At 60.2% G+C, this 10,414-nt stretch overlaps 1 protein-coding gene across 1 annotated transcript; it reads left to right on the plus strand.

Annotated features, from left to right (window-relative positions):
* Positions 1–101: 101 nt before the first annotated feature.
* CAPN1 (calpain 1) lies at positions 102–10,221 on the plus strand. Its single transcript, XM_039713998.1, has 23 exons — positions 102–237; positions 1,058–1,180; positions 2,408–2,675; positions 2,752–2,821; positions 2,907–3,025; positions 3,484–3,617; positions 3,691–3,859; positions 3,942–4,025; positions 4,099–4,184; positions 4,256–4,330; positions 4,405–4,565; positions 4,637–4,815; positions 5,549–5,560; positions 5,664–5,875; positions 5,949–5,988; positions 6,065–6,130; positions 6,910–6,967; positions 7,040–7,104; positions 7,694–7,762; positions 8,518–8,596; positions 8,675–8,791; positions 9,615–9,673; positions 9,865–10,221. The coding sequence occupies exons 3-23, from the start codon at positions 2,409–2,411 to the stop codon at positions 9,889–9,891; spliced, it is 2,148 nt and encodes a 715-aa protein (XP_039569932.1). The 5' UTR covers positions 102–237; positions 1,058–1,180; position 2,408; the 3' UTR covers positions 9,892–10,221.
* The last annotated feature ends 193 nt before the right edge of the window (positions 10,222–10,414 follow it).

Here is a 10,414-nt window from a genome sequence, read left to right on the forward strand (position 1 = left end):
GGTCCCCCCGGACCCCCCAAAACCGCTCCGTGCCCCCCCTACCCTCCCCACCCCCCCGCAGGGCGGGAGCGGCGCAGGGAGGAGCCTCGGGCTGGGGGGGCGGGGGCGGCCTCGCCTTCCTGCTCGAGGAAGTTTGGGGTGAGAAATTCGCTTTTGCTGCCGGTTTTACCCCCCCCCAAAAAAAAAAATTAAATTAAAAAAGCGGCGATCCCGGGAGCGCCGCCCCCGCAGGCAGAGGTAGGGAGCGGGCCCGGGAGGGGACAGCCGGGGACAGGCGGGGACAGGCGGTGACACAGCGGGACCCCGCGCCCGGGGGCTCCCGGCGCTTACACAACTCCGGGAGCGGGGCAAAACCCGCGGGAACGGGGCAAAAACCCATGGAAACGGGGCAAAACCCCGCGGGAATGGGGTAAAAACCCCCGGGAATGGGGAAAAACCCCCGGGAATGGGGCAAAAACCCCCGGGAATGGGGCAAAAACCCCCGGGAATGGGGCAAAAACCCCCGGGAATGGGGCAAAAACCCGCGGGAATGGGGCAAAAACCCCGCGGGAATGGGGACAGCCGGGGACAGGCGGGGACAGGCGGTGACACAGCGGGACCCCGCGCCCGGGGGCTCCCGGCGCTTACACAACTGCGGGAACGGGGCAAAACCCGCGGGAAGGGGGCAAAACCCGCGGGAACGGGGCAAAAACCCGCGGGAACGGGGCAAAAACACACGGTAATGGGGCAAAAACCCGCGGGAATGGGGCAAAACCCCGCGGGAATGGGGAAAAAATCCGCGGGAATGGGGCAAAAACCCCCGGGAATGGGGCAAAACCCCATGGAAAAGGGGCAAAAAGTGCCCCGGGACCTGCTGCCCTCAGTGGCCGCAGCCAGGGAAGGGCTGGGAGCTGGGGGGGCTCCCCCACCCCCCCCGAGCCGCGGTTTAGCCAAAAAAGGGGATTTTGGGGTGCCGGAGCTGCCTCGGGGAGGGGGAGTGGGGGTGTTGCTGCTTTTCCTGGAGCTCGGTGGTTTTCCCGGAGGTTTTGACGCTTGGCCGGTGTTTCCTCCATGGCAGGGGGGCAGAAGGGGCAGCTGAGCTGCAGCCGGGCCTGGCCCTCGCCCCACGGCTCCCGCCGGGGCTGCAGGACCCCAAAACGGGGTGAGAAGAGGCGGATTCTGCCAACTTCACCCCAAAAACGTACGTGGGGAGGGGGGGCAAGGGGAGCTGGTGCTGTTGGGGAGGGGAACCAGAGGGACCCCTAGGTGGGAGGGTGGGTTGGACTCCCCCTCACCCCCATTTTGGGGTTAATTTCTGCATTTTTGGGGCACAACCCCTGAGTTTGGGGTGTCCCTGACCCTTGGGCTGTTCTGGAGTTTGGGGTGAGAGAAACCCCCGTGTTTGGCCTCATTTTGGGGGGGCTGCACTGCTCCTACGCCTGTCACGGCTTTGTCGCTCCTCGGTGGCTCTAATTAGCATTTAATTAACATGCCTAGTGCTTAATTAACCACCCCAATGCTTAATGAACCTCCCCAGGGCTTGAGGAAGGCCCTCGGGGCTGGACCCGGGGCTGCGCCGCGCCCGCGGCCCCGCCTCAACCTGCACGACCAGTTTGGGGCACTTTCCCCTCATTTCCTCGGCCTCTGGGGCTGTCCCGAGTCGGGATTGTCAGAGTTCACTCTGACAGGGCCATTTTGGGGTGAAACCCCAGGATTTGGGGTCTGGGTGGCCTTCCCTGCCCCCTGAATTCCTGCTTTTTACCCCAGAACAGCGTCACTCTCAACTCACCAAAATCGTCCCAATTTCCTCCAAGCCAGCATGGGCAGGACTTCAAAGCTGGGGGAAAACCCCAAATTCCTTGCTCAAAAACCCCAAATTCTATCCCAAAATTCTCCCTCCCCGTGCAGAGCACGTCTCAATCCTGCATTTTCCTGAATCCTGAGCATATTTTTTCAGGGTCCCCCCCCAAAACCCCCAGTCTCCCCCAAAACCCCCATCCCTGTGCAGATCACCCATCCCCCCCAATTTCCCCCCAAATCTGAGCGCGTTTTTCCTCTTTCACCTCCAAAAAACCCCAAATTCCCCCCCAAAAACTCCAAATCTCCCCCAAAACCGCCCGTGCAGAACGTGTCTCACCCCAATTTCCTCCCAAATCTGAGCTCATTTTTCCTGCTTCTCCCCAAAAACCCCAAATTCCCTCCCCAAAACCCCCAATCTCCCCCACAAGCCCCCTTCCCCAGGCAGACCACCCATTCCTCCCATTTTCCCCAAAATCCTTGAGCACGTTTTTCCTGTTTCCCCCCAAAACCCCCAAATTCCCCCCCAAAAACCCCAAATCCCCAAATTTCCTTAAAAACCAAAGACCTCCCCGTGCATCCCACCCTTTCCCCCGTTTCCCCCCAGCACTTCCCGCTCGCTGTCCCGCAGGATGGCGGAGCCGCCGCTGGTGCCGGTGTTCTGCACCGGCGTCTCGGCGCAGGTGCGGCGGCAGCGGGCCAAGGAGCTGGGGCTGGGCCGGCACGACAACGCCGTGCGCTACCTGGGCCAGGATTTCGGGCAGCTGGCCGAGGAGTGCCGGCGCTCGGGGACGCTGTTCCGGGACCCCGCCTTCCCGCCGGCCGCCGCCTCGCTGGGCTTCCGCGAGCTGGGCCCCGGCTCCTCCAAAACCCGCGGCGTGGTGTGGAAGAGGCCCACGGTGAGCCCGGCTCCGTCGTCCCCGTCCTCCCCGAAATCCTCGTGGGGATGTCCTGAGTGTTGGGCTTTTCCCTCAGGAGCTGTGCCCGCGCCCGCAGTTCATCGTGGACGGCGCCACGCGCACCGACATCTGCCAGGGAGCGCTGGGTGAGGAGTGCCCGTCCCGTGCCCCGGATCCGTGGGGTTTGGGGATGGCTCTGCCAGGAGTTTGGTGGGTTTTGGTCCTGCCCAGGTGACTGCTGGCTGCTGGCGGCCATCGCCTCGCTGACGCTCAACGAGACGCTGCTGCACCGCGTGGTGCCGCACGGGCAGAGCTTCCAGCAGGGCTACGCCGGCATCTTCCACTTCCAGGTCAGCAAAGCCTGCCCTCGGGGCTGCCCTCTGCCACTTTGGGTGCAAATCCCAACGTTTTGGGGCTCCCATCATCACTTCAGGGCTTTTTTGGGCCTCCCATCATCACTTCAGGACTCCTCTTGTCATTCTGAGAGGTTCCCACACCATTTTGGGGCTTTCTTCACCTTTTTAGGCCTCCCATTCACCATTCAAGGGGATCTCCCACAGTTTTGGGGTTCCGCCCTGCAATTTTGGCGTGACCCCCCAGCATTTTAAGGATTCCCTCCACCATTTTGGTCACACCCCTAATTTTGGGAGGATCTCCCAGTACTTTGGGCCCTTTCCCCACCCAGTTCCTCATGTCCCCCTCCCATTGTGGTGACTCCGCTGCTTTGTGGGACCCCAAACCGGGCGGTTTTCCCCCAAAATCTCCTTCCCTGGATGAACCAGGGGGCTCCCCCTCCTCGTCCCCCCAGATCTGGCAGTTTGGCGAGTGGCTGGACGTGGTGGTGGACGATTTCCTGCCCACCAAGGACGGGAAGCTGCTCTTCGTGCACTCGGCCGAGGGCTCCGAGTTCTGGAGCGCGCTGCTGGAAAAAGCCTACGCCAAGTAGGGCCCCTCCCCGCCCCCCGCGCCCGTTTTGGGGCAGAAACCCCCAAAAACCGCCCCGGCTGCCGCGCAGGGTGAACGGCTGCTACGAGGCTCTGTCGGGCGGCAGCACCTCCGAGGGCTTCGAGGACTTCACGGGCGGCGTCACCGAGTGGTTCGACCTGCGCCGGCCCCCGGCCGACCTCTACCAGATCATCCTCAAGGCGCTGGAGCGCGGCTCCCTGCTCGGCTGCTCCATCGACGTGAGCCACCCCGGGCGTTTTGGGGCAAATCCGGCGGGGTTTGGGGTCGTGGCCTGGGTGACGCCGCGGTGGCTCCTCGCAGATAACGAGCGCCTTCGACATGGAGGCGGTGACCTTCAAGAAGCTGGTGAAGGGCCACGCCTACTCGGTGACCGGTGCCAAGCAGGTGGGGATGGGCACCAATTTGGGGGGAAAACGGTGGATTTTGGGTGGTGGAGCCCTCACGGCGCCGTCCGCAGATCCCGTACCGCGGGCAGGCCCTGGAGCTCATCCGGATGCGCAATCCCTGGGGAGAGGTGGAGTGGACGGGCGCCTGGAGCGACGGGTGAGGCTTCGTTAGCGCCAGGCTCGTTAGCGCTAACGACCCGGGCCCTGCTGACCCTGCTGTCCCCGCAGCTCGGCCGAGTGGCACGCGGTGGAGCCGGCGCTGCGCCAGCAGCTCATGGTCAAGATGGAGGACGGGGAATTCTGGTAGGAAAAGTTCAACTCCAACACCTTTTCCCGGCCGTTTCGTGCCTGGAAACGAGGGCAAACTCTTCCTGCAGGATGTCCTTCCGGGATTTCCTGCGGGAATTCACCCGCCTGGAGATCTGCAACCTCACCCCGGACGCGCTGCAGTCCCGCAAGTTCCGCAAGTGGAACACGCGGCTCTACGACGGGACGTGGCGGCGCGGCAGCACCGCCGGCGGCTGCCGCAACTACCCCGGTACGCGCCGGGGGACGGCCCCGGGCCCGCGGGGCTGCGCGCCCGCTGAGCCTGCTCTGCCCCCTTTGCAGCCACGTTCTGGATCAACCCCCAGTTCAAGATCCAGCTGGAGGAGGTGGATGACGAGAGGGACGAGGACGGCGGGCGCGAGCCGGGCTGCAGCTTCCTGCTGGCGCTGATGCAGAAGCACCGGCGCCGCGAGCGCCGCTACGGCAAGGACATGGAGACCATCGGATTCGCTGTCTATGAGGTAACGGGATTGAGTGGGGTCAACCAGCATTGACTGGGGTCAACCACCATCAACTGGGGCTAACTGGCCTTGACTGGGGTCAACTGGCCTTGACTAGGGTCAACCATTATCAACTGGGGTCAACCATTCTTGACTGGGGTCAACCACCATCAACTGGGGTCAACCAGCGAGTGGGGTCAACCACCATCAACTAGGGTCAAGCGGCCTTGACTGGGATCAACCAGCATTGACTGGGGTCAACCACCATCAACTGGGGCTAACTGGCCTTGACTGGGGTCAACTGGCCTTGACTAGGGTCAACCATTATCAACTGGGGTCAACCATTCTTGACTGGGGTCAACCACCATCAACTGGGGCTAACTGGCCTTGACTGGGGTCAACTGGCCTTGACTAGGGTCAACCATTATCAACTGGGGTCAACCATTCTTGACTGGGGTCAACCACCATCAACTGGGGTCAACCAGCATTGACTGCGGTCAACCAGCATTGACTGGAGTCAACCACCACCAACTGGGGTTAACTGGCCTTGACTGGGGTCAACCCACCATCAACTGGGGTCAACCAGCCTTGACTGGGGTCAACCAGCATAAACTGGACTAAACCAGTATGAGTTGGCTTCAACTGGGGTCACCTGGGGTAAATTGGGGTCAGCTGGCGTTAACTGGGTCAATCAGGGTCACCTGGTGTCAGCTGTCACCGACCAGGTCCCCTGGTGTCCCCTCTCTCCGCACAGGTCCCTCCCGAGGTGGGTTCCACGCGCCGGCGGTGCCGTTCCGCCGCGGCGCCCCCGGGGTGTTTTTGGGGCTGTTTTCGGGGCGGTTTCGGAGCGTTGCCCCCGCTGCCCGCAGTACGTGGGGAGGTCGGGCGTGCACCTGAAGCGCGAGTTCTTCCTGGCCAACGCGTCGCGCGCGCGCTCCGAGCAGTTCATCAACCTGCGCGAGGTGAGCACGCGCTTCCGCCTGCCGCCCGGCGAGTACATCGTGGTGCCCTCCACCTTCGAGCCCAACAAGGAGGGCGACTTCGTGCTCCGCGTCTTCTCCGAGAAGAGAGCCGGCACCGAGTAAGCGTCGCCGCGGCAGCGCCGGCGAGGCCGCGCCGCGCCCGCACTCAGCCCGCTCTGTGTCTTCCCGCAGGGAGATGGACGACAAGATCCAGGCCACGCTGCCGGACGAGGTCAGCCGGGGACGGCGGGACGGGCTCGCGGGGCGCCGGCGTGGGGAGTTACCAAAATGGCTGCTTTTCCCCCCAGAAAGTGCTGAGGGAGAGCGAGATCGATGAGAACTTCAAGCAGCTCTTCAAGCAGCTGGCGGGGCCGGTAAGGGAGCGGCGGCGGTGACGCCGGTGGCATCGATGGTTGGCCGTGACCTCAGTGGGTGGTGATGATGTCATTGGTTGGCCGTGATGTCATTGGTTGGCTGTGACATCATTGGTTAGCAATGACATCGTTGTTGGCAATGGCATCGTTGGTTGACAGTGACATCGTTGGTTGTAGATGACATCATTTCTTGGCCATGATGTCACTGGTTAGCCATGATGTCATTGATTAGCAATGACGCCGTTGTTGGTGATGACGTCATTTGTTGGCTGTGACATCATTGGTGGACAGTGATGTCATTGGTTAGTAATGGCATCATTGTTGGTGATTACATCATTGGTTGTAGATGACATCATTTGTTGGCCACGATGTGATTGGTTGACAGTGATGTTATTGATTGGCTATGATGTCATTGGTTAGCAATGACATCATTGGTTGGCCATGATGTAATTGGTTGGCCATGATGTTATTGGTTGGCTGTGATGTCATTGGTTGCCAATTACATAATTTGTTGGCCATTGGCCATGACGTCATTGGTTGGCCATGACATCATTGGTTGGCCATGATGTAATTGGTTGGCCATGATGTCATTGGTTTGTCATGATGTCATTGTTTTGACATGATGTCATTGGTTGACCATGTCATCGTCAATGAGGTCATTGGTTGGCCATGACATCATTTGTTGGCCATGTCATCATTGGTTGCCAATGACGTCATTGGTGGCCGATGACGTCCCTGCTCGGCGGTGACACCGGGGCCACCCCGCGTCCCCTCCCCAGGACCTGGAGATCAGCGTCACCGAGCTCCAGACCATCCTCAACCGCATCATCGCCAAACGTGAGCCCCAATTAACCCCGCCCCCCTCATTAACCCCCGTCCCTCGTTAACGCCCGGAACTCCCAATTGCAGACAAAGATCTGCGGACCAAGGGCTTCAGCCTGGAGTCCTGCCGCAGCATGGTGAACCTGATGGACGTATCCTGTGCCCGTGGGCTGGGGGGACGTGGGGGCACCCCCGGAGCCCCCCTTTCCCTAAGGAGGGACCCGTGGACCCCTTTGGGGTTGATTTTGGACCCCCGGAGCCCCCCTTCCCTTAAGGGGGCACCCCTGGAGCCCCCCTTCCCTTAAGGAGGGACTCCTGGAGCCCCCCTTCCCTAAGGAGGGACCCCTGGAGCCCCCCTTCCCTTAAGGAGGGACCCCTGGAGCCCCCCTTTCCCTAAGGAGGGACCCCTGAAGCCCCCCTTCCCTTAAGGGGGCACCCCTGGAGCCCCCCTTTCCTTAAGGGGGGACACCCGGAGCCCCCCTTTCCTTAAGGAGGGACCCCTGGACCCCTTTGAGGTTGATTTTGGACCCCCAGAGCCCCCCTTCCCTTAAGGGGGCACCCCTGGAGCCCCCCTGGGGGCGCCCCTGGAGCCCCCCTTCCCTTAAGGAGGGACCCCTGGAGCCCCCCTTTCCCTAAGGAGGGACCCCTGGAGCCCCCCTTCCCTTAAGGAGGGACCCCTGGAGCCCCCCTTCCCTTAAGGGGGGACCCCTGGAGCCCCCCTTTCCTTAACCCCCTCCCCAGAAAGACGGGAACGGGAAGCTGGGGCTGGTGGAGTTCAACGTCCTCTGGAACCGCATCCGCAACTACCTGGTGGGTCTGGGGGCTCGGGGGGTGGGGATTTTGGGGGCTCTCTCAGGGGTGACCCCCATTTTGAGGGGGATTTTGGGGTCTCTTTCCTTATTGGAGACCTCCCCCATACTGTTTTGCCCCATTTTTTGGGGCTGTTGGGGTGTGGGGTGAAGATTTTGGGATCTTTCTTCATGGGTGGTCTCCATTTTGGGGAAATTTTGGGGTCCCTTGGGGTGTTTTGGGGGATTTCCCTCATGAGTGACCCCTGTTCCTTTGGGGGTTGATTTTAGGGTGTTTTGGGTGACCTCTGCTCCTTTGGGGTTGATTTTGGGGTCTTTTGGGTGACCCCTGCTCTTTGGGGGTTGATTTTGGGGTGTTTTGGGTGACCCCTGTTCCTTTGTGGTGGATTTTGGGGTACATGGGGGTGATTTGGGTGACCCCTGCTCTTTGGGGTTAATTTTGGGGTACATTGAGGGTGTTTTGGGTGACCCCTGTTCCTTTGTGGTGGATTTTGGGGTACATGGGGGTGTTTTGGATGACCCTTGCTCCTTTGGGGTTAATTTTGGGGTACATTGAGGGCGTTTTGGGTGACCCCTGTTCCTTTGTGGTGGATTTTGGGGTACATGGGGGGGTTTTGGATGACCCTTGCTCCTTTGGGGTTAATTTTGGGGTACATTGAGGGGGCTTTGGGTGACCCCTGCTCTTTGGGGGTAATTTTGGGGTACATTGAGGGTGCTTTGGGTGACCCCTGCTCTTTGGGGGGCCGTTCCTGCCAGAGCATCTTCCGCAAGTTCGACCTGGACAAGTCGGGCTCCATCAGCGCCTACGAGCTGCGCCTGGCGCTGGAGGCCGCAGGTGACCCCCGGGACCCCCCCAGGACCCCTGCCCTTCCCGGGGGTCCCCCGGTGACCCCCGGGCTGTCCCCTGTCCCAGGGTACCGGCTGAACAAGAGGCTGCACGAGCTGCTCATCACCCGCTACGCCGAGCCCGACCTGGCGCTGGACTTCGACAGCTTCGTCTGCTGCCTCGTGCGCCTGGAGACCATGTTCCGTGAGCACCCCGGCACCCCAGGGGATCCCAGAGCACCCCAGGGGATCCCAAACCATCCCAAGGGATCCCAAACCATCCCTCCCATGCAGTCCTGAGTGATCCCTGATGATCCCAAACCATCCTTCCACACCCTGATCCCCAAAGATCCCAAACGGTCCTTCCCACCCTGATCCCCAGTGATCCCAAACAATTCCTCACACCCAGTCCTGAGTGATCCCTGATGATCCCAAACAATCCCTCCTACCCAGCCCTGAGTGATCCCGAATCATCCCAAACAATCCCTCCCGTGCAATCCTCACTAAACCCGAATGATCCCAAATGATTCCTCCCACCTCAACATCCCAATCATCCCAAACAATCCCTCATATGCAGTCCTGAGTGATCCCCAATGATCCCAAACCATCCCTCCCATGCAATCCCAAACGATCCCTCCCAGATCTCCAATGATCCCAAACCATCCCTCATACACAGATCCTGAGTAATCCTTGATGATCCCAAATGCTCCTTCCCAGCCTGATCCCCAGTGATCCCAAATGATCCGTCCCACCCAATCCCAAACCACCCCAATGATCCCAAACCATCCCTCATACACAGATCCTGAGTAATCCTTGATGATCCCAAATGCTCCTTCCCAGCCTGATCCCCAGTGATCCCAAATGACCCCTCCCACCCAATCCCAAACGATCCCTCCCAGATCCCCAATGATCCCAAACCATCCCTCCCACCCTGATCCCGAATCATCCCACCCCTTCCAACCACACTTTTCCCTCACAAATGGAACTTTCTCCCCACCCCAAATCCCAACACCTTTCCCTCCCCTCAGGGTTTTTCCAAGCCATGGACGTGGACCAGGACGGCGTCGTCACCTTCGACCTGCTGCAGGTACTGGGGGAGCTCAAGGCCTTCCTCCTCCTCTCCCTCCTCCTCTTCCTCTTCCTCCTCTCCCTCCTCTTGCTGGGGGGAGCTCAAGGCCTTCCTCCTCCTCCTCCTCTCCCTCCTCTTGCTTTCCCCACTTTCTTCACCCTGTCCTGCTCCCCTTCCTCCCTCACCCTCCTCCTCCTCCTTCTCCCCAGTGGCTCCAGCTCACCATGTTCGCCTGACCGGATCCTCCAAGTGCCTTCCAGGACCCTGCGCCGGTTTTTCCCTTTTTTTAGCTTTTTTTGGCAGAAAAGGCTGGATGGGGGAGTGGGGTGGGGTCACACGAGACCCCCCCCAAGCTTTGCCAAAGCCTCCTGTCCTTCCCTCACCTCACGCTCGGCCCTTTTGGGGCAAATCCTCTGGATTTCGGTGCCTCTTGTGCTGACGGAGCCCCGGCCGTCGTCCTTCGCTTCAGGGATCTGCTGCCCCCGGGTGCCATAAAGTGATTTTTTATTGTATAAATTAAAAATGAGATAAAAACCAAAGAAAAAAAAAAGTTATTTAAGTCAAAACTCTTTTCTGGCAGTTCTTTCTCCTCCTCAAGTTGGGGGGTGAGGGCATTTCAAGGTGCTCCAAAGTAATGGGTTTAGGGGTTATATTGGGGTTATAGATCACATATTTGGGGTTATAGTTATATCTTTTTGGGATGTGTTGGTGGTTGTAACTTAAAACCCAGTGGTGTCTCCTGGGTGGGGAGTGCAGGAC

This window comes from Passer montanus, unplaced genomic scaffold (assembly GCF_014805655.1).
Source record: "Passer montanus isolate IOZ18808 unplaced genomic scaffold, ASM1480565v1 scaffold294, whole genome shotgun sequence".
In the NCBI taxonomy this organism is placed as follows: Eukaryota; Metazoa; Chordata; class Aves; order Passeriformes; family Passeridae; genus Passer; species Passer montanus.

Excerpts from the sequence above, each read along its gene's own strand:
- CAPN1 (XM_039713998.1), top strand. The coding sequence starts at position 2,409 with ATGGCGGAGCCGCCGCTGGTGCCGGTGTTCTGCACCGGCGTCTCGGCG. Across the intron at positions 3,026-3,483 it reads CCGGCATCTTCCACTTCCAG|ATCTGGCAGTTTGGCGAGTG; the intron begins GTCAGCAAAGCC and ends TCGTCCCCCCAG. Across the intron at positions 5,876-5,948 it reads GAGAAGAGAGCCGGCACCGA|GGAGATGGACGACAAGATCC; the intron begins GTAAGCGTCGCC and ends GTCTTCCCGCAG.